The sequence below is a fragment of the Oncorhynchus gorbuscha genome, linkage group LG19, assembly GCF_021184085.1.
Source record: "Oncorhynchus gorbuscha isolate QuinsamMale2020 ecotype Even-year linkage group LG19, OgorEven_v1.0, whole genome shotgun sequence".
Classification (NCBI taxonomy): Eukaryota; Metazoa; Chordata; class Actinopteri; order Salmoniformes; family Salmonidae; genus Oncorhynchus; species Oncorhynchus gorbuscha.
The window spans coordinates 9,597,955-9,621,156 of NC_060191.1; the positions used below are offsets into that span (position 1 = coordinate 9,597,955).

General features: G+C 43.6%; 1 protein-coding gene across 3 annotated transcripts in view; it reads left to right on the top strand.

The window, feature by feature from the left end:
• LOC124005299 (histone-lysine N-methyltransferase 2A-like) overlaps positions 1-23,202 on the top strand; it is an 80,488-nt gene that overhangs the window by 35,082 nt on the left and 22,204 nt on the right. For all 3 annotated transcript variants that reach the window (XM_046314428.1, XM_046314429.1, XM_046314430.1), the window contains exons 15-27: positions 12,711-12,895; positions 13,219-13,320; positions 13,474-13,584; positions 15,001-15,077; positions 16,236-16,471; positions 16,571-16,725; positions 16,932-17,069; positions 17,225-17,383; positions 17,483-17,600; positions 17,687-17,765; positions 17,856-18,016; positions 19,302-19,445; positions 19,571-22,838. In XM_046314428.1, the coding sequence (XP_046170384.1) occupies positions 12,711-12,895; positions 13,219-13,320; positions 13,474-13,584; positions 15,001-15,077; positions 16,236-16,471; positions 16,571-16,725; positions 16,932-17,069; positions 17,225-17,383; positions 17,483-17,600; positions 17,687-17,765; positions 17,856-18,016; positions 19,302-19,445; positions 19,571-22,838 (4,933 nt within the window). The remainder of the gene's footprint in view (positions 1-12,710; positions 12,896-13,218; positions 13,321-13,473; positions 13,585-15,000; positions 15,078-16,235; positions 16,472-16,570; positions 16,726-16,931; positions 17,070-17,224; positions 17,384-17,482; positions 17,601-17,686; positions 17,766-17,855; positions 18,017-19,301; positions 19,446-19,570; positions 22,839-23,202) is intronic.

Genomic DNA, 23,202 nt, shown 5'->3' on the forward strand with positions numbered 1-23,202 from the left:
ACCATGATCTGGGTATGTGTAATGTTTAGCTGTAGTTTAACCTCATAGTCCCTGTATTGTGCACAGTTAGCTGTCCTCCCTCTCCTATGAGCCATCTTCTGTAGCAATATACATAGTCTCTGGGAATAATACCCCTCTATTATTTTCAACATTAGTTCATACTCCCTTGTTTTACTGGCGACCTCTCGGAAGAGTTACCCGATCAGGGAGTTGGCGCCCTAATCCATCGGAGAATCCCACCAACAATCCAGCAGTCCCAATCTGGTGATATTTGTATCGAAAAAATGAATTCAGCAAATCACATATCAAAATCCATTTGGAGTAACTGTCATCCCTATTTATCATATACAGTGGGGGCAAAAAAGTATTTAGTCAGCCACAAATTGTGCAAGTTCTCCCACTTAAAAAGATGAGGCCTGTAATTTTCATCATAGGTACACTTCAACTATGACAGACAAAATTAGAAAAAGAAATCCAGAAAATCACATTGTAGGATTTTTAATTAATTTATTTGCAAATTATGGTGGAACACAAGTATTTGGTCACCTACAAACAAGCAAGATTTCTGGCTCTCACAGACCTGTAACTTCTTCTTTAAGATGCTCCTCTGTCCTCCACTCGTTACCTGTATTAATGGCACCTGTTTGAACTTGTTATCAGTATAAAAGACACCTGTCCACAACCCCAGTCACACTCCAAACTCCACTATGGCCAAGACCAAAGAGCTGTCAAAGGACACCAGAAACAAAATTGTAGACCTGCACCAGGCTGGGAAGACTGAATCTGCAATAGGTAAACAGCTTGGTTTGAAGAAATCAACTGTGGGAGCAATTATTAGGAAATGGAAGACATACAAGACCACTGATAATCTCCCTTGATCTGGGGCTCCACGCAAGATCTCACCCCGTGGGGTCAAAATGATCACAAGAACGGTGAGCAAATATCCCAGAACCACACGGGGGGACCTAGTGAATGACCTGCAGAGAGCTGGGACCAAAGTAACAAAGCCTACCATCAGTAACACACTACGCCGCCAGGGACTCAAATCCTGCAGTGCCAGACGTGTCCCCCTGCTTAAGCCAGTACACGTCCAGGCCCGTCTGAAGTTTGCTAGAGAGCATTTGGATGATCCAGAAGAAGATTGGGAGAATGTCATATGGTCAGATGAAACCAAAATATTACTTTTTGGTAAAAACTCAACTCGTCGTGTTTGGAGGACAAAGAATGCTGAGTTGCATCCAAAGAACACCATACCTACTGTGAAGCATGGGGGTGGAAACATCATGCTTTGGGGCTGTTTTTCTGCAAAGGGACCAGGACGACTGATCTGTGTAAAGGAAAGAATGAATGGGGCCATGTATCGTGAGATTTTGAATGAAAACCTCCTTCCATCAGCAAGGGCATTGAAGATGAAACGTCGCTGGGTCTTTACGCATGACAATGATCCCAAACACACCACCCGGGCAACGAAGGAGTGGCTTCGTAAGAAGCATTTCAAGGCCCTGGAGTGGCCTAGCCAGTCTCCAGATCTCAACCCCATAGAAAATCTTTGGAGGGAGTTGAAAGTCCATGTTGCCCAGTAACAGCTCCAAAACATCACTGCTCTAGAGGAGATCTGCATGGAGGAATGGACCAAAATACCAGCAACAGTGTGTGAACCTTGTGAAGACTTACAGAAAACATTTGACCTCTGTTATATACCCTTTGTTGGCAATGACAAAGTATTGAGAAACTTTTATTGACCAAATACTTATTTTCCACCATAATTTGCAAATAAATGCATAAAAAGTCCTACAATGTGTGATTGTCTGTATTTTTTTGTTGTCTTTTTGTCTGTCATAGTTGAAGTGTACATATGATGACAATTACAGGCCTCATCTTTTTAAGTGGGAGAACTTGCACAATTGGTGGCTGACTAAATACTTTTTTCCCCCACTGTATTTTTAGTCTGTATGCAGACTGAACAAAGTATATTTGTATATTTACCCAAAAACCAGGAACCCGAGGGAACCGATTATTTTCCCTTCGAACCCATGATTCGCATCGTGACTCAAAAACATGTTAAATCAAGAATAACCAATCAACTTAGAATTACAACTCTTGATCACTCAATAAGGAAATAATAGTATCTCATAAACCAATGGTAAAATAGAATAGAAACGGGTATTTCTCATTCATTTTATAGTTAAGACACTAACAGCTTACAGACTGTAGGCAATTAAGGTCACAGTTATGAAAACAGAACACTAAAGAGGCCTTTCTACTGACTCTGAAAAACACCAAAAGAAAGATGCCCAGGGTCCCTGCTCATCTGCGTGAACGTGCCTTAGGCAAGCTGCAAGGAGCTGCAATGAGGACTGTATATGTGGCTAGGGCAAAAAATTGCAATGTCCGTACTGTGACACGCCTAAGACAGCGCTACAAAGAGACAGAGCGGCCAGCTGATTTTCTTCACAACACCTGCACAGAATTGGTACATCCGAACATCACACCTGCGGGACAGGTACAGGATGGCAACAACAACTGCCCGAGTTACACCAGGAACGCACAATCCCTCCATCAGTGCTCAGACTGTCCGCAATAGGCTGTGAGAGGCTGGACTGAGGGCTTGGAGGCCTGTTGTAAAGGCAGGTATCACCAGATATCACCGGCAACAACGTTGCCTATGGGCACAAACCCACCATCGCATGACCAGACGGGACTGGCAAAAAGTGCTCTTCACTGATGAGCCACGGTTTTGTCTTACCGGGAGATGATGGTCGGATTCGCGTTTATAGTCGAAGGAATGAGATTTACACCGAGGCCTGTACTCCGGAGCGGGATTGATTTGGAGGTGGAAGGTCCGTCATGGTCTGGAGCAGGGTGTCTCATCGGACTGAGCTTGTCATTGCAGGCAATAGCAACGCTCCGCGTTAGAGGGAAGACATCCTCCTCCCTCGTGGTACCCTTCCTGCAGGCTCATCCTGACATGACCCTCCACCATGACAACGCTGTGTGTTACAGGGAAGACATCCTCCTCCCTCGTGGTACCCTTCCTGCAGGCTCATCCTGACATTGTCCCTCCAGCATGACTATGCCACCAGCCATAATGCTCGTTCTGTGAGTGATTTCCTGCAAGACAGGAATGTCAGTGTTCTGCCATGGCCAGCGAAGCAAGCAATGTTGATACGAGCAATGTTGATACATTGTATAATTTCATCGCCTGTTATAACCAAGAGCACAGATCAGTTCACTGTCATGCAGCCTCTTATTGTCGGAGAGGGAAAATGGACAGGCATGCTTGCAGCCTCACAGCAAAGAAAATGGCTTGTCTCTAGCCCAAACGGTTACAAAAATATGACCCATATTACCAGAGATGCCTTTTTTATTTGTATCAGGATTCACGCATTTTATATATCACAAACCATGACACGGGCCGTTTTGAACAAACCCAGGGTTGCTAATTATTGATTTGACATCAACTAACGTTGTTCAGTCATGTTACCTAGCTAGCTAACAACCTGGTAGCTTGACAGTAGGTGTTGGCAAATTTGATTGGTACACAAAGAAAGGAAATGGGTCTCCTACTCATGAGATGTGCTTCTACTCATGAGATGTGCTTATAGGTCTAATGTAAACCTAAACTATATCAAAAATCTTTCTTTCTGATGCTCCTTAAATTCTGTTTGGTGCCTAATGTTTTTTAAGTTGGTCTCAGTGCGTGTGTTTGTGGGAGAGAGTGTTTATGAGAGTGAGGGAGATTGTGTGTGTGTGTCAACTGAAGAGTAAATGTTTCATGCCCTCCTTACTAACACAATGACATGCAGATCATTATGCATGTAGAGCACAGGAGGTTGGTGGCACCTTAATTGGGGAGAACAGGCTTGTGGTAATGGCTGGAGCAGAATTAGTGGAATGGTATCCAACACACGGTTTCTATGTGTTTGATGCCATTCTATTTGTGATGTTCCAGACATTATTATGAGCCGTCCTCCCTTCAGCATCCTCCACTGATGTATATTCCTTCCTCCCATTCCTCCAGCCATATCACAGGTAGAGCTTTGCAAATATGAGCAAATCAGCCATTCTATGCAGTATTCTATTAGTTCAGTTTGTTGTATTAAGTGAAAGTGTGAATTTCAGTGACATGTTTTTGGAGAAAGTTTAGACAAGCTTCCAGGAGATGCTAGACCACTGAATCTCGGTATTGTGATACTTCGCCTGGTATCATCACAGTAAGCACAGGAGTTTCCAATAGAGAACTAGTATGAAAGGTCAAATGAATTACGTGGGTGACTCTTAAAATAGTTATTTAACGTAATGGCCTGATGTAATTTTCTGCCTAAAGGAGTTCTGCTTCCTTGCTTTGTCCTTTTGCTGTCATGGTTACCCAGAAACACATATAATAACAAAGTTTCCCATCTTTTGTTTTATAGTTGGATGTATTTCTTCCAGGTATGAAGAGGTTGACCTTTGCTCTCAGGAAAATGTTTCTCACATTTTTTGTTTGTCGAGTTTGTTTTCCTTGGAATTGGCGCCATATGAGAGGGGCATGTGGGTGCCGATAGGATGCAAGGGGAGAGAGTAGCTCTGTTTAGGAAGCATGGGGAGTGAGTAGCTCTTTTTTTACCGACAAAACTGTTATATGTAGAAGCCAGACAACAGTTTAAATTAAGCCTGTAAAATCGATAGATCAATATATCCTCAAGTACCTGGGAGAGAGTGAGTGGTAATCTGTGAATATCAGCGAACCAATCAGTTGGTAAAGCGACGCAGCGACACAACCATGGCTTCCCTCAGAGGAAAAGACCAGGAACAACTTGGAGATACAAATGAGAGTAATGAACGTCTAAAGGATATCCAGGAAGTGTAGCTGAAAGGCTCTTGATGCTCACCAAAACAAACAGTTACAATCTGTGCTGAAAAAAGTAGATTTGTTCAAAAGGAAGTAGTCTATCGTGTCAGATACGTACCAACAAGGCATGTGTGTGAGCGAACAAGACGACAAAATGTGCCTTTTGGAAACAAAGCTGTTAACTTTGGAAGAGGAATTGACAATTACTGTAGAACGAGACGAAACACGAGATTATTGTCTATACCGGAAGACGAGGAAAAAGAAGCCCTTCCCAGCTACGTGGTCAAACTGATTTCAGAGGAACTTGTTAAGGGTATATCAACACTGGATCTGGAATGATGCCATTGGATCGGCGTGAAATAAAAGAACGCTAAATACCAGAGGTGGGACCAAGTCAAGTAAGTCGCAAGTAAGTCTCAAGTCTTGGCACTCAAGTCCCAAGCCAAGACAGGCAAGTCTCAAGTCCCAAGTCAAGACAGGCAAGTCTCAAGTCCTGAACTTTGAGTTTCGAGTCCGAAAAAGTGATAATGTGCTCTTCACCAAATGTAATACCATTTCATATTTTTAACAAGAGTAATAGTTAGTATATTACATTTACACATCATGAATGCTTTTAACAAATATATAAATGTATTACTTTGCAAATAAACTTTATATTTCCATGGAAATACATGGGTAGCCATGAGAAAGTTAGCTAATATAGCCGACAGCTACATTATTTATAAGACTTACTGTTCTTTGTGCAGCTTCAAATGTCGAACAAAGTTGAAGTTGTTGCGCCTCCATCTGTAATTTTCTTCCTGCATGTTTTGCATGTTGCAATCCGTTTTTTGTTGATACAGCGTAGTCTTTATATCCGAAAATAATAATTTGGGGTATCATCTTTCCAAGGGCTCCATCTGAATTCACCCGCCAATGTTCCTCTGCACTGCCACGCACAACTTTTTCTCAGCTGGCGCAAATTGATTGATTGGCTGGTGTCAGATTCAAACTGTAATCTGTAAAATGAAGAGTTGACGTGCTGCACTCTTTTAATAGCATCATTTTCTATATTTGGGCTTGGGGAGGATATCAAGTCAGTTCCAGTCAAAGGGCTCAAGTCCAAGTTAAGTCACGAGTCATTGGTGTCAAAGTAGAATTGCAAGTCGTCAGATTTGTGACTCGAGTCCAAGTCATGTGACTCGAGTCCACACCCCTGCTAAATACCCTTGCATGGTAGTCTTCAAATTGTGGAACTATCAGACTAAAGTCAACATTTTGAATGGACAGGGGTTTAAGGGGATTAAAATCCACGACCAATCCATTAGATTCATCCATGACCTGTCTGCTAGGCTGCGAAAAAGCACTACGAATTCATTCCGATCAGACCACCACTGGAGAAAAGTGAAATCTAAACTCATCTACGATTCCTGGCAATGCTGTGATTATGGAAGGGAAAGCAAAGAATGGAATTCACAAGTGCAGATGAGGCCCTGGACACGCTGGAAGAATCCCTTCCTGTTGGAGAGACCCCTTGTCTGAGTAGAGGAAGAAGCGGGAAAAGGTGTTAAACAGTAGGCTACATACAAGGGTGTCTAGGACCAGCACATCGTAATACAATCTATACACTACCTTCCCCAAGTAATTCTTCTATATGAAGTAACGATAGAAGTAACAGATGCCAATGGGCCACATGGACATTGAAAAGACAATTCAAAGGGGGGGAACACCCCTTCACTTCTACATTTTGTTGTTACAAGGTGGGATTACAATAGATTTAGTTGTCGCCTACTCAGAATCTATTCTACTTTGAAAGAGTATTTGAACTTTTTATTTTATTATAAAAAATAACATCTTGGTAATAAAATTATCTTGATTAAGTATTCAATCCCCTTAGTCAATACGTGTTATAATCACCTTTTGGCAGTGATTACAGCTGTGAGTCTTTCTGAGTAAATCTCCAACTAAGAGTTTTTTTAACACCTGGATTGTACAGTATTTGCACATTATTCTTTAAATTTGTCAAGCTCTGCCAAGTTCGTTGTTGAACAATGCTAGACAGCCATTCAAGTCTTGCATAGATTTAAGTCAAAGCTAACTAGGTCACTCAAACATTCAATGTCGTCTTGGTAAGCAACTCCAGTGTATATTTCGCCTTGTGTTTTCGGTTATTGTCCTGCTGAAAGATTAATTTGTCTCTCAGTATCTGTTAGAATGCAGACCTGAACTCCCTAGTCCTTGCAGATGACAAGCATACCCATAGCATGATGCAGCCACCACCATGCTTGAAAATATGAAAAGTGGTACTCTGTGATGTGTTGTTGGATTTGCCACAAACATAATGCTTTGTATTCAGCGATGGTGGAACAAGTACTCAATTGTTATACTTGAGATAAAGTAAAGATACCTTAATAGAAAATTACTCAAGTGAAAGTTATATATATATATATATATATATATATATATATATATTTAACCAGGCAAGTCAGTTAAGAACAAATTCTTATTTACAATGACGGCCTAGGAACAGTGGGTTAACTGCTTGCTCAGGGGCAGAACGACAGATTTGTACATTGTCAGCTCAGGGGTTTGAACTTGCAACCTTCCGGTTACTAGTCCAACGCTCTAACCACTAGGCTACTCTGCCGCCCCTGGCTAATTGAGTAATAGTCTAAAAGTATTTGGTTTTAAATATAGTTAGGTATCAAAAGTAAAAGTTTAAATCATTGCAAATTCCTTATATTAAGCAAACCAGACAGCACAATTTTATTGTAAAAAAATAAATGTATTTACGGATAGCCAGGGGCACACTCTCGCTCTCAGATATAATTTACAAACAAAGGATTTGTGTTTAGTGAGTCCGCCAGAGACCGTAGTGATGACCAGGGATGTTCTCTTAATAACTACTTGAGTTGGATAATTTTCCTGTCCTACTAAGCATTCAAAATGTAGCGAGTATTTTGGGTTGTCAGGGGAAAAGTTTGGAGTAAAAAGTACATCTTTAGGAATGTAGTGAAGTAAAAGTTGTCAAAAATATAAATAGTGAAGTGCAGATACTAAAAAAAATACTATTTAAGTAGTACTTTAAAGTATTTTTTACAAAAGTACTTTACACCACTGGTATTCAAGACATAAAGTTAATTTCTTAGTTAAATTCTTTGCAGTTTTACTTTAGTGCCTTACTGCAAACAGGATGTATGTTTTGGAGTATTTTTAGCTTACTACTTTTCACTCTGTCAATTAGGTTAATATTGTGGAGGGACTACAATATTGATCCATCCTCAGTTTTCTTCTATCACAGCCATTAAACTCTTTAACTGTTTTTAAAAAGTCACGATTGGCATCATGGTGAAATTCCTGAGCAGTTTCCTTCCTCTCTGGCAACTTTGTAGTGACTGGGTGTATTGGTACACCAGCCAAACTGTAATTAATAACTTCACCATGCTCAAAGGGATATTCAATTTATGCTTCTTTTTTTAACCCATCTAGCAATAGGTGACCACCTTTGTGAGGCATTGGAAAACCTCCCTGGTCTTTGTGGTTGATTCTGTGTTTGAAATTCACTGCTCAACTGAGCGACCTTACAGATCATTTGTGTGTGTGTGGTACAGAGATTTTAAAGAATCATGTTAAACACTATTATTGCACAATGTTAGTCCATACAACTTATTATGCGACATGTTAACTCTTTCCTGCAGCTAAATTACCAAATCATTGTCTTGTGGCCTCATGGTCGAACGTTAATAATATTTAAATGAATAAACATTATTTAAAAAAGCCCGCCGAAAATGCGGTGTTTCTATGTCTTTCGTTATTTTAGTATTTTATGATGTGTATATAAATTGTAGTATTTGGAATCAAACTCAATTTAATACATTTCAACTCTCTGACATGGTACTGGTTTATTTTGATTTTTTTAAGCCCATGACTATGTGTGTGAGGTGTATACTTTTGTTTAACAGTAAACTGGGGAAAAAATTTAAACGTGAGTTACAGTTCATATAAGGAAATCAGTCAATTGAAAAAAAAATGAGGCCCTAATCTTTGGATTTCACATGACTGGGGATACATACAGTGCCTTGCGAAAGTATTCGGCCCCCTTGAACTTTGCGACCTTTTGCCACATTTCAGGCTTCAAACATAAAGATATAAAACTGTATTTGTTTTGTGAAGAATCAACAACAAGTGGGACACAATCATGAAGTGGAACGACATTTATTGGATATTTCAAACTTTTTTAACAAATCAAAAACTGAAAAATTGGGCGTGCAAAATTATTCAGCCCCCTTACTTTGTAGCGCCACCTTTTGCTGCGATTACAGCTGTAAGTTGCTTGGGGTATGTCTATCAGTTTTGCACATCGAGAGACTGAATTTTTTTCCCATTCCTCCTTGCAAAACAGCTCGAGCTCAGTGAGGTTGGATGGGAGAGCATTTGTGAACAGCAGTTTTCAGTTCTTTCCACAAATTCTCGATTGGATTCAGGTCTGGACTTTGACTTGGCCATTCTAACACCTGGATATATTTATTTTTGAACCATTCCATTGTAGATTTTGCTTTATGTTTTGGATCATTGTCTTGTTGGAAGACAAATCTCCGTCCCAGTCTCAGGTCTTTTGCAGACTCCATCAGGTTTTCTTCCAGAATGGTCCTGTATTTGGCTCCATCCATCTTCCCGTCAATTTTAACCATCTTCCCTGTCCCTGCTGAAGAAAAGCAGGCCCAACCCATGATGCTGCCACCACCATGTTTGACAGTGGGGATGGTGTGTTCAGGGTGATGAGCTGTGTTGCTTTTACGCCAAACATAACGTTTTGCATTGTTGCCAAAAAGTTCAATTTTGGTTTCATCTGACCAGAGCACCTTCTTCCACATGTTTGGTGTGTCTCCCAGGTGGCTTATGGCAAACTTTAAACGACACTTTTTATGGATATCTTTAAGAAATGGCTTTCTTCTTGCCAGTCTACCATAAAGGCCAGATTTGTGCAATATACGACTGATTGTTGTCCTATGGACAGAGTCTCCCACCTCAGCTGTAGATCTCTGCAGTTCATCCAGAGTGATCATGGGCCTCTTGGCTGCATCTCTGATCAGTCTTCTCCTTGTATGAGCTGAAAGTTTAGAGGGACGGCCAGGTCTTGGTAGATTTGCAGTGGTCTGATACTCCTTCCATTTCAATATTATCGCTTGCACAGTGCTCCTTGGGATGTTTAAAGCTTGGGAAATCTTTTTGTATTCAAATCCGGCTTTAAACTTCTTCACAACAGTATCTCGGACCTGCCTGGTGTGTTCCTTGTTCTTCATGATGCTCTCTGCGCTTTTAACGGACCTCTGAGACTATCACAGTGTAGGTGCATTTATACGGAGACTTGATTACACACAGGTGGATTGTATTCATCATCATTAGTCATTTAGGTCAACATTGGATCATTCAGAGATCCTCACTGAACTTCTGGAGAGAGTTTGCTGCACTGAAAGTAAAGGGGCTGAATAATTTTGCACGCCCAATTTTTCAGTTTTTGATTTGTTAAAAAAGTTTGAAATATCCAATAAATGTCGTTCCACTTCATGATTGTGTCCCACTTGTTGTTGATTCTTCACAAAAAAATACAGTTTTACATCTTTATGTTTTGAAGCCTGAAATGTGGCAAAAGGTCGCAAAGTTCAAGGGGGCCGAATACTTTCGCAAGGCACTGTATATGCATCTGTTGGTCACTGATGCCTTAAATAAAATGATAGGGGCGTGGATCAGAAAACCAGTCAGTGTCTGGTGTGACCACCATTTGCCTCATGCAGTGCGACACATCTCCTTCGTATAGAGTTCAGTCTGTTGATTGTGGATTGTTGTCCCACACTTCAATGTCTGTGCAAACCTGATAGATCTTGGCGGAACTGGAAAGCACGTCACGTACATGTCAATCCAGAGCATTCCAAACATATTTAATGGGCGACATGTCTGGTGAGTATGCAGGCCATGGAAGAACTAATTGAGGCGTCACTACAGACCCGGGTTCGATCCCAGGCCCAGGGGAGGGTTTGGCCGAGCGGGATGTCCTTGTCCCATCACGCTCTAGCGACTCCTTGTGGCGGGCCAGGCACATGCATGCTGACTTCGGTCGCCAGTTGTACGGTGTTTCCTCTGACACATTGATGCAGCTGGCTTCTGGGTTAAGCGAGCATTGTGTCAAGAAGCAGTGCAGCTTGGCACGGTCGTGTGTCGGAGAATGTATGACTCTCGTCCTTTGCCTCTCCCGAGTCCATACGAGAGTTGTTGTAACTACCAATTTGGATATCACGAAAAGGGGGAGAAAAAAAGGGCTTAAAAGTATAAATAAATAAAAGATTACCAAGAAACGCTGTGTGAAACTGATTTAGCCCACTGCAGTCAACGGTTGAGCAAATGTTTACTCCTGAACCTATTTAGGCTTGCCATAACAATGGGGTTGAATACTTATTGACTAAAGAAATTTCAGCTTTTCATTTTCAATTACAACAATTTTTTGAAATACACAATTTCCCTTTTACATTAAGGAGTATTGTTTGTAGGCCAGTGACAAATTTAATCAATTTTAAATTCAGGTTGTAACAACAAAATGTGAAGAAAGTCCAGGGGTGTAAATATTTTCTGAAGGCACTGTATCTCTATTAAGGCTAACCCCATTAAATGGACTGGTTGATTGTTTTGTCAATGGGTTGTTGGTCGACTGAGCATTCTTTAGTCGAACAGTCCCACATGTATGTATTTCTTCATGGTGCACAAGCCGGCTGTCTAATTCGCGCCTATCTCAGTGGACTGCTCCATTGCCGAGGCCATGAGGATGGCACTGCCCATAACTCCAAAACGTGCTACTGAAATTATAAATGGTTATATTATGTAACAATAATGGTGCAACGCTAATAAATAGGATATTATATAACAAATGCTCATTCTCCCGCGATGGATAGTGGTTCTGATACATAATCTTCAGTGCGCCGTTGAATTGGCGCCTTTCCCCCTATATGTTGCTATGTGCATAATAGCAAAGTTAACCAGCATGTTGTTGTTGAGAACAATGCGGAGGAGGCAGCAGCTGAATGAGGAGACGAGGAAACAGGTCTTGCCTTAATTGTCATAAGAAAATTGAGGGGAAACACCAACTTAATTTATGAATAGCCTAACTGTTAAACATGCCTGGTTTTTATAAATTATCCATATACAGTACCAGTCAAGTTAAATAAAACACAGACTCATTCAAGGGTTTTTATTTTATTTTTCCTATTTTCTGATTGTAAAAATAATAGTGAAGATGTCAAAACTATTAAATAACACATGGAATCATGTAGTAAACATACAAATGAAAATATATTTGAGATTCTTCAAAGTAGCCACCCTTTGCCTTGATGACAGCTTTGCTCACTCTTGGCACTTTCAAATTTCTTTTTCACGTCCATCTAGGGAATGTTTTTCCTTAACAAATGTAGATATTTCGGTAACAGAACTTTTCAGTTTAGAAACAAGTAAGAAATGAAATCGCTGTTATTATGTTGCAGATTTGGCACAGACAGCGCAATAAACACTTGCTGTGGTGTCTGTTTGCTGCACCAGGGAGGAGAGACTTGCTGTCATTTGTTATAAATGTTTTTACTCAGTGTGGCTAATGGGCTCCCTCCCTCATGAGTAATTTGTCTTAATTATTTAATCAAACTGCGCTTAATGCGTCAGACAAGCTCAGTGCATATAGTTGATTTTATTCAAATTATATTTGAAAAATGTGTTTTACAATTTTGATTGGTCTAAAGAACAGACGACGACGATCTGGGGACAGCCCAAATCTGAGTTTATCAAATTATGTTATCTCCCATGATTTTGATGTAGTGGAATTGTTCTGATGGTTGTCCGTCCCTCTCCTCCCCTCCAGGTGACCTGTATGAGATTCTGTCCAGCCTGCCAGAGAGTGTGGCGTATTCCTGCCGGCCCTGCAGCCAGTCCCAGCCCAGCCCCTGGAGGGAGCTGCTCCACATGGAGCTGAGAGCCGGGGTAGAGAAGGTGCTGGCCTGCCTGCTCACCTCCACTCTCACCCAGCACCTCATCACCTGCTCACAGGTGGGAGATACCAGGCCGTACAATGCTTCTTGTCACAGGATGCTAAATGAGACCAGATGCGCAAGCTGAAAATAGGAGCAGGCTTTAACACCTATCATTACTTTTCCAGTTTTGATGTGGCTTTTCTGAAGAAATAATTTCACAGAACGAGTGCAACGACTCTCTCCTCTCTTTTTAAAAGTTTATTAGCTGATATAGTCCTGTTCTGCTGGGACTATTTGCCTGTTCATCTTGAACTGTTGCACATAAGTGCTTGTGTGGCTATATGTTCAGTGTTTTTTTCTCTCTAACATACTAAATTTGTCCCTATTCCCCTCCTGTAGTGTGTGACCCAGGTTGACCCTGACAGTGGAGCGGAGGGCCAGCCAGCCTGTGACCTCCGTGCTGTGGGCAAGAAGTTTGACAAAGGCCTCTACACCACCCTGGTCAGTGTCTGTCTATATAGCATCTGAATTGGCAGGACAGGATCTCTTCTACATTGAAACTCTCATTTGAAGAAACATTTTCAAAGGAAGATGAATGAGTAGTGTCAGAAATATACAAACATAGTTATTTAGCTATGTCTGTCGATGTTGTAGAAATCGTTCCATGAAGATGTGGTGCAAGTGGTGCGGAGGCGTCTGGACCAGGAGGAGTCTCTCCCGGAGGATGAAAGGCCCACAGCCGTGGCCCGCTCCTACTACTTGAAGGTAATGCGGAGTACTCAGACAGCAACACTCTGGGTGGAAAACTCTTTACATAGGCAATTGTACAGTACAAATCAGAAGTATTTACTTGACCATGTAGCTACAAGCACAGTACTTTCAGTATGACAGAAAACAGTTGGATGAACTATAAGTCATCTGCAATGTTATCACATTTTTACTGTACTTTAGTTACATAACCACAACCTTTTTGTTAAAAGCACACACACACATGATAGTAAACGGATATACACTTGGCTGCACTTTGAACACAGCTGTTTACGCTCATCTTGCTTGAAACATTCTCAACTTATTTTGAAGTTATGTGTATAGACTGTACACTAGTTTAAATGTTTCATAAAATTCAATATCAGAAGTTAGTCAACAGACACTTGAATACCCTCATCCTAACGAAATACATGGTCTGTACTCAGTCAGTGATATCAGTCCTCAGTATATGTCTTGTGGTGTCTGTAGCTCCCTTCAGTAATCACGAGCACAACCGTTCCTTGATTTTAACTGCCGGCTTTATTCTGTAGTTTTAGTCAGAATTATCACCTTCCGTGAGAACTATAAAGTAAATGAAAATACAGTTAAGCACACTCTTACAGCCTTCTTATCTTACGAGTGACTTATTAGCTTGGTATAACTCAGAAGTGCTTACACACATTAACAGTTTAGCCGGAGCTATAACAGTATCAGATTAAACGCATGAATAAAGGAAAAATACCTCATTGGCTGCTTATTACAGAAGGGAGGAAATCAAACTTCACACTTATTATTCCTGGCATGAATTCACACTTCATCCTTAATTATTATAACGTTACCATCATAACGTACACGCTTCAACTTTTACGAACTACACCTGATGACATGAAAACTTAGCTAACACAGCGCGGGATTGCCTTCCCTCCAAAGGTGTGTTGCTACAATACTGTCCCCGTTACAACAGTTATTAGCTACGTAGTTCCGCTTGTTTTTATCATTTCCCCCCGCATAGCGAACACGTAAACAATTCAAACAAAAAACGACATAGACTTACAGGTTACTTGTCAGTTACAGTGTCTGCTGTTCCAAATGGCTGTCTAGTTTGCAGAACAGTATGTGATTGGGAGTGAGTTATGGGGCTCTGTAGGGCTGTGGTTCTGGTGGTCATCACTCCCCTGGTGGTCATCACTCCCCTGGTGGTCATCACTCCCCTGGTGGTCATCACTCCCCTGGTGGTCATCACTCCCCTGGTGGTCATCACTCCCCTGGTGGTCATCACTCCCCTGGTGGTCATGGGTTCAAACTAAAGTCATAGAAGATGGTTCAATCCAATAACATTTGTAATGTTTATTGGAAAGAAATATGAACGACATGTTGTAAAATGACCAACAGAGGGAGTGTAGATTCACCCTCTCCTCACTGTTCTCTCTGTAGCTTCTGGAGGAGGTCTTCAACTGGTTCAACAGCCAGGACCCCAAAGTGTGGGACCCCCGATCCAAAGACCTTCCTATGTGAGTAGCAATCTTCTCCTTAAATCTCCTAGTTCAGGGTATCTTAACTGGTGGCCCACAGTGATTTTATTTCCCACGCATAATAGAGAAATGTGGTTTTATACCAATTTAAGCAGGTTTTGAAATTATTGTTTTAGTCAAATTATTATATCTGTTTGGGGATCTTGCGACCATTTTGCAGTCAACAAATGATGTGTAATTATGTTCCGGCCCCCTGACCATCTGCTCAAGAGAAAATCCACCCGCATCTGAATCTAGTTGATGATCCCTGTCCTAGTCTGTTAAACCTAGTTTTTGTTATGCTTGTGAACTCTGCGTATGATTTATCAAGGCTCTTAGAAGGTTATCTGTCTGGGAGTTACTTCTCAGACATTGGGATTTGGGGATGTAACACTTAGATATTGACTCATATGGGAAGATTTCAATGAAATTCCAGTTTAACGTTGGGTTGTGACATATTGCTTCACTACTTCCCTGCAGTGATTTATGCATTTTCCCATGAAGCAGCATAAGCCTACATTCAGTGGTGCAACTGATTTATGTTTTCTGGTTTGCCACACATTTGTATGACACTCCTGTTGTTCACATCCTGCTGGGAAATGAGAAGTTGATTTGAATTGTACTGTCAACAATGACCTTAAAGTGGGGGAAAAGTAATTCAAATCCAATGTGACAGGAAGTTACAGAAGTTAGTCTTATAATTATTTTCTTCTTCTGTATGTTAAAGCCAGGACAGTCCCCCTCCTCTCCCATACATTCCCAGTTCACATCTTTCCTTCCCTGCGACGGAGGACACAGAGTAGTGACTTCATTTAACTCATTGCAGGGTGATGCACAGAGTGGTAAAGGTAGTGGTAAGCTCAGGACTTGACCTGTCTGTCACCTTATCTTCTGGGGGAAAGATTGATTAATAAACATGAATTGTTTCTTAATGTAAATGAGTGTCATCATTTAAAGTTATCTAGTTGTGAGCCACTGTCGCAGTTCTATTCCCAAAGTCAAATCCTAACTTGAGTAACTGTGTGCCCATGTAACTCAGATGTTTGCCTAAACCATCCAAATTTGAGTTTTGTGCTGGTGTCTAACACAGAACTTGACTTCCTCTTCTTTCATCTCCTCACCCCTCCATTTCTTCATCCATTCTCTTTCCCATTGCAGTGGGATGCTGTCCCATGCGGTTCAGCCCCCCACCACTGAGCATGTGTATGCCCAGTGGCGTGAGAGGGAGGAGCTAAGGTCCAGGGCCCCTCTAGGGAGCCTGCAGACGGAGAATGTACCACGCCTGGAGGTGAAACAAGAAGAGGTGCCTCACCCCACCACCCCACTGATCACAGAGCCAACCAGGGGTCTCCACTTTAGGAAAAACAGTGCTTTCAGGCTTAATAAACTCAAAGGTACTTTACACAACTGAGGGGATGAAAAACTTAAAATATTGAATCAACCAATTTCCTAAGGGAATTGTTTTGGTTTGATGTTTGGCATTTGTCCCTCAGGGAAAAGGGGAAGAGCCGGACGGCAATCCATGTCTGAGGGACGTCCATTCAAGTCTGAGGGACGGCTGTCCAAGGCTGACCTAGACACAGGGTGGTCCAAGGACGACGGGAGGCAATGCTCACTGTGCCAAAAGTATGGAGATGCTAAGTCCAATGTGAGTAAGACTGAAACTAGGTTTCAGAACACTTCTGAGCAGCATGGTGGAAGAAACACAAACCGCACTCTGACTTCAGAGCACTGAGCCTTCAAACCCTTTTTCAACATAACAGCCCTTGACTCACAGGAAATGAAGTCAACCAAAACCACACAGTAGGTAACCCATCAGTACTGTGTTTCTAACCTCCTCCGTGTGTCCTTCAGGAGGCGGGCAGGCTGCTGTACCTGGGCCAGAACGAATGGGCTCACATCAACTGCTCCATGTGGTCCGCCGAGGTGTTCGAGGAGGACAATGGCTCTCTGATGCACGTGCACAGTGCCGTCGCTAGGGGGCGCTTCATGGTGAGGCTTCACTTTATTTGTGCAGTGACATTCTTGTTTTTCCAGCAGCTGTAATTTGTGTATCTTTGTCCACTGTCCATCATCTCTCTCAAACTCATTATCCACCCTTATTCTCTCCTCCTGGACTGATCTAAACTGTCTCCTTGTTTCTGCAGCGCTGTGAGCGCTGTAACCATACAGGTGCCACAGTGGGCTGCTGTCTGACCTCCTGCCAGAGCAACTACCACTTCATGTGTGCCCGCTCCCGCAACTGTGTATTCCAGGACGACAAGAAGGTGTACTGCTACAAACACAGAGACCTCATCAGTGGCAAGGTAAAGTCCTGGGACTACTCAGCAGTTGGGACTGTTGTTTTTTGAAATATTTGAATGAGTTTCCTCACTTATGTGCACATTGTTCTTGTTCCATTGCAGATCATCACCGGCCAAGGGTTTGAGGTGAATCGGAGGATGTACGTGGACTTTGATGGGATCAGTCTTCGCAGGAAGTTCTTGACTGGACTCGAGCCAGAAAACATCAATTTGATGATTGGTATATTTGTAGCTCACTTGAGTATAAGTATAACAGGAATGGTCATGGGTTTTGCTCATCTAATCATAGTTATTTTCTGAATTCAGGCTCTTTGCAGATTGAAAAGCTAGGTATGTTGACTGAGCTGTCTGCAAAGCAAGGAAAACTCTTCCCAGTTGGTTACAGGTAAGTAGCAGCAATTAATAATGAATGAGAAATTGGCATGTTTAGACTTGTTTTTTTTTATGACTTGCTTTCAACTCCTCCTCTCTGCAGGTGTTCTCGCTGGTACTGGAGCACGGTGAACCCACTGCGGCGATGCAAATACACGTGTACGATCCGTGAGGTCCGACCGCCGGTCCCTGAGAAACCTGCTGAAGAGATGCCTGACAAGGGAGAGAATAGCACTATAGCACACAGCCCCTGCGCCCAGTCAGGTGAGAGTCTTGGTAACACAACACTGCATCAAACCCTCACTACTACTTTGAACAAAAATATAAGTGCAACATGTAAAGTGTTGGTGCCATGTTTCATGAGCTGAAATTAAATATTATATCAATTTCTATACATACAAAAGCTTATTTAGCTCAAATTTTGTGCACTAATTTGTTTATTAATAATGTATAATCCATTCACCTGACAGGTGTGGCATATCAAGAAGCTGATTAAACAGCATGGGCATTACACAGGTGCACCTTGTGCTGGGAACAATAAAAGGCCACTCTAAAAATGTGTATTTTTATCACACAACACAATACTACAAATGTCTCAAGTTTTGAGGGAGCGTGCAATTTGCATGCTCACTGCAGGAATGTCCACCAGACATGTTGCCAGAAAATTGAATGTTTAGTTCTCTACCATAAGCTGCCTCCAAAGTTGTTTCAGAGAATTTGGCAGTATGCCCAACCGACCTCACAACTGCAGATCATGTTGTATGGCCACGTGTGGGTGAGCGTTTTGCTGATGTTGTGAACCGAGTGCCCCATCGTGGCATGCGGGTATGGGCAGGCATAAGCTACGGACATCGAACACAATTGCATTTTATTGATGGCAATTTGAATGCACAGAGATACCATGACACGATCCCGTCGTGCCATTCATTCACCCACCGCCATCACCTCATGTTTCAGAATGATAATGCACTGCCCCATGTCGCAAGGATCTGTACACAATTCCTGGAAGCTGAAAATGTTCCAGTTCTTCCATGGCCTTCGTACTCACCAGGCATGTCACTCCGTGAGCATGTTTGGGAAGCTCTGGATCGACGTGTACAACCGTGTGTTCCAGTGCCTGCCACTATCCAGCAACTTCATGCAGACGTTTAAGTGGAGAGGGGACCACATTCCACAAGCCACAATCAACAGCTTGATGAACTCTATGTGAAGTAGATATTGCGCTTCATGAGGCAAAAATAGTGCTCACACCCAATACTTTTCTGATCCACGCCCCTACCTTTTTTTTTTAAGGCATCTCTGACCAAAATATGCATATCTGTATTCCCAGTCATGTGAAATCCATAGATTAGGGCCTAATGCATTTAAATAGCCAGATTGACTTATGAACTGTCATTCAATGAAATTTTTGATATTGTTGAATGTTGCGTTGCTATTTATGTTCAGTATATATATTAATGTGACTGTTGGCTTTCTTACACTGCAACGTGGATATTAGCAAGACTTAGACGTGGCATAGGAAACAGAGTTGTTGTTGTTTCACCTCTAGAATCTGATGCCCAAGAGGTTGATGTGGCACATTCCCGACCCACTACTCCCAGCTTCTCAGCTCCACTCCCTAAACCTGACCATGGGGCAAGGCCCAAAATCAGGAGACCAGCTGGAGGACTGTTCCGGCCTCTTCCCTCCCCAGGTAACTGTTCCGTGGTTGGCTAATGTTGTTTTCTAATAAGAAAAAGACAATTGTCAGGTTTTGAGTGATTTCTAGATATTACCCAGAAATCCGTTGTCTCACTGCTATCTGATTTTCCTCTGCAGGAGCTACCAAGTCCAAACCCCACCACATCCTGACCATCAGTGACTTGGAGGAGACACGCAGGCCTCGTCGCCACAGCCCCCACTCCCAAACCCGCAGGGACATGTCCTCCCCACCCCTGGGCTCTCCAACTGGATCGGGACTAATCACCCTCCGCACTGGGGGCTCCATGCATCCCAAGGCCTCCGTACCCTCCTCTCCGCTGTTTCCCCTCGGCGCTACTGATATCCTCCTGACCTCTGCCCGCCCTGTCGGAGGTCGAAGTGCTTCCTCTGCCCGATGCCCCGGGAACATGACTCACTCTACCTCAGGACTCTTTCCCCAGCCACCGTGGGAAGACAGTGTGGGCAGCTTCCCTTGCCTGTCCCTCTCACCAACCGTCCAGCACTCCCCTAGACCCAGGCTGTCTTTTGACCTGAACCAGTCAGACTCAGTGGAGGTACCACACAACTTCCTGGCTTCCCCAGAACCGGAGGATAACCCTGCACCTAACAGCGCCTCACCACTTAGGGGCTCTTTCACACAATTCCACGAGGACTCTGACGTGGCCCTGGTCTCCGAGTTGAAGACTGAGCTTGAGATTGAGGAGACGCTAGTGAATGAGGGAGTGGCCATGAACTGTGGTGCACAGATAGACGTGGAGGGCGATGACAACCAAGAGGAGTTCTGGGAGCCCGAGGTTCGCAAGAGGAAGACCCGTACAGCCCTGACCCGCTCAACTGCATCCACCAGGCAAGACTGGGGAAACACTTCCTCTGATGAGGACATGGAGCACTATTTTGACTTCTCGCACACTGTGGTCAGTCGCACAGGCGCCAGGGACCCACCCCAGGCTCCTGCCTCTCCCTCTTCAAGATCTATCCCTCAGCTGGACGGTGTGGACGATGGGACTGAGAGTGATGCCAGCGTGACAACCACAGATGGGGCTCAGAAACTGAAGAGTGCCAGTCAAGTTCAGAACCCAGCTCAAACACATGTTCTGCCTGAAGTAAAAATTACAACAAATGGTCTAAGTGCAGACCCTGGAAGCCCTGTCCCAGATCAGTCACCCCTTCGCAACCCTTTCAAGTCTACAACCAGAGTTTTCCTCCCCGCTACAAAACCTCCCCCAGCGTATAGACCCCATGATCCATCCAAAGCCTTTAATGCCACACAGCTAGCTAGGACTGAATTGGACAGTGTGACCCTTGCGCCAACTGAGATCTCACCAGAAGCTCGAAGACCAGCTGCAGTGGACCCTTCCACAACATACAGCCCTGCTGATGTGAATACTACTCCCCTGCAGTTATACACCTTCCCAACTCCTGTAGAGCAAAATAATTCAGTCCCCTCCTTAGACTCCCACAAACCAGTGCTGATTACACCCCTTCAAGGAACTCTGCTGGACTTTGTCCATACTAAGGTGCCTGATACGGTCTACCCAGAGGATTTATTTCAAGTTTCCGGTCTGGACTTTGTCCCTGGGGCTCCACTTGTTCTTGAAAGGTGTGATCCTCCCTCCCCCAGCACTTGCTTCACTGAGCTGGTCCCTGTCCAGGTTGATGCTCCCATGGAAACCCATCAGCCTCAAGACCCAAAAGACCTCTTCTTGGATTCTAACAGCGGCCACTTTGTATCGCCCACAGATGGATCTGCCATTTACATGAACCACTTGACAGAGAGTTCACGAGTTCCCTCGTTGAGCAGTAGTCAGGGCACCCTGTTGGAGCTTCTTCAACCCTCTTCTCTTATCTCCTCGGACTTCCCTAACCCCAGCGTAGCACAGATGAACCCTTTACAAATGAGTCCCTCTGTGCAGTCCTCTTTGCCTGGCTTTAACCCTTCAAGGCCACCTCTCAGTAGCATCTCGCTACAACCCCTGACATCCTCCCAAGGGTCAACAGTCTTGCCGCCCATGGAGACCTTTTGTACCAAATTATCAGCACCTATTCCAGACAGTGCACTTCCACATTTGTCCTCTCAAATTGATCCCATTTTATCTGCAACATCAAGCGTCAGGCTCCCATCTTATGGATCTGTCTCTCTGCCTATATTCTCCACACAATCCCAGGCCATGGTCTCCACAGCAATTACCATTGTATCCTCCTCTCCCTCCGTATCCTCTCTCTCCGATGCTCTATCCACCCAGTGTCACCCCATGCTCTCTTCACTTCAGCCCTCCTCTGCCCCTGTGATGATTAACGGATACAGCTCCACGTCTCTGCAGAAGGAAGCTGCCATGGGACACACCATCTCCATCAACTTCTCCACCCCCAGGCCGCCACTGGAGCCCCAACAGCCGTTGTTAACTCAGGGACTACCTGGCCACGCTATCCTTACTGTGAAGGAAGTGGGTGGTCCTAACGTGGACCCTACACCTCACGTTCTACTGGTCAACCGCCTGGGCCAGATCTTTGTGAAGAACCCAGAGAGCAACACCTTCCAGCTTCCCAGTCAGAGCTGTCCCTCCTATAATTGTGTCACTCAGATAGCCAGCCTCCTTCAGAGCAATGCCCTGTCTGCCACCTTGGCAGCAGCTGGTACAATGTCCACCCCAGTTACAGGGACTGCCATGCCAACCCATGTCCCTAGGATGGCCACACCTGTGGTTCAGAACCCAGGTACCATCACTCAACTGCTCACTCATAACAGCAATGGGACAGTGGCAGCAACTGCGGTCAAGAAACCCAGGAAGAACGCAAGCGTATCTGCAGATGGAGCTATACCAGGGATGAAGAAACCCAGAAAGAAGAAAGAACCTTCCACAACTTCTAAGAGAGAGAAGTCTGACAAAGCTGCAGACCTGTTTGAGTTTGCTGGTCAGGACGGGAGTTCCTCCATGACCAAGACTGAGAGCGCTCAAGCCATCATCAACCAAGCCATGGCCAGTAACTACACCCCCAACCGGACCGGTCCGCGCATACTGAGTCCCTCCACATTCCGTAACAACCCTTCCCTGAAATCTGTGGTCCTGCCCCCAGGACTACTCATCGAACCCGAGCCCGCAGCCCCCACACTGTCTGTTTCAACACCCCGCCCTTCTCGCGCCCATGTCCGTATGAAGAGGGTGTCCTCCCTTTCAGATCGCATTGGTGCTACAAAGAAGTCCAAGACAGACTTCCTAGAGCCAGAGCCCCCTAGTGCTAAGGAGGACCTGTCGGTACCCAAAGACAGCTTTGCTGCTGTCTCCAGCAGGGCTGGGGGTGTTCGCATTAAAACCCCAACGGTGAAAGGTGTGTTGGACCTGGACAAGCTAAAGGAGGAGCACTTGAGTGACTCTGAAAGCACAAGGTTAGTCTTTTGGAACTTCTCAGGGCAGTGATCTAATGAAATGAGTAATGAGACAAAATGTACAAATATTATTTCCAATGAATAATACAAGAATAGTCATGCCTTTGTTTAATGGCCAGTGAGTCTCCTGTAGAGTTCCGTTTTCATTTAAAAGTGATTAAGTTGCTACATCTGCAACTATGCTCAAAAGTCAGATTCATATTGAAATATTATTTATTTTCAAATTGGCACGTCGCTCATGTTTCCAGTGTGGGCCTCTTCTCTTTAGTGTCGATAAGATCATGTCTGGCACGATGCTCTCCAATTGTCATCACTGCATTTCTGCCCTAAAGTGTGTATCTAATACAGTAAGTGATATTCAGCC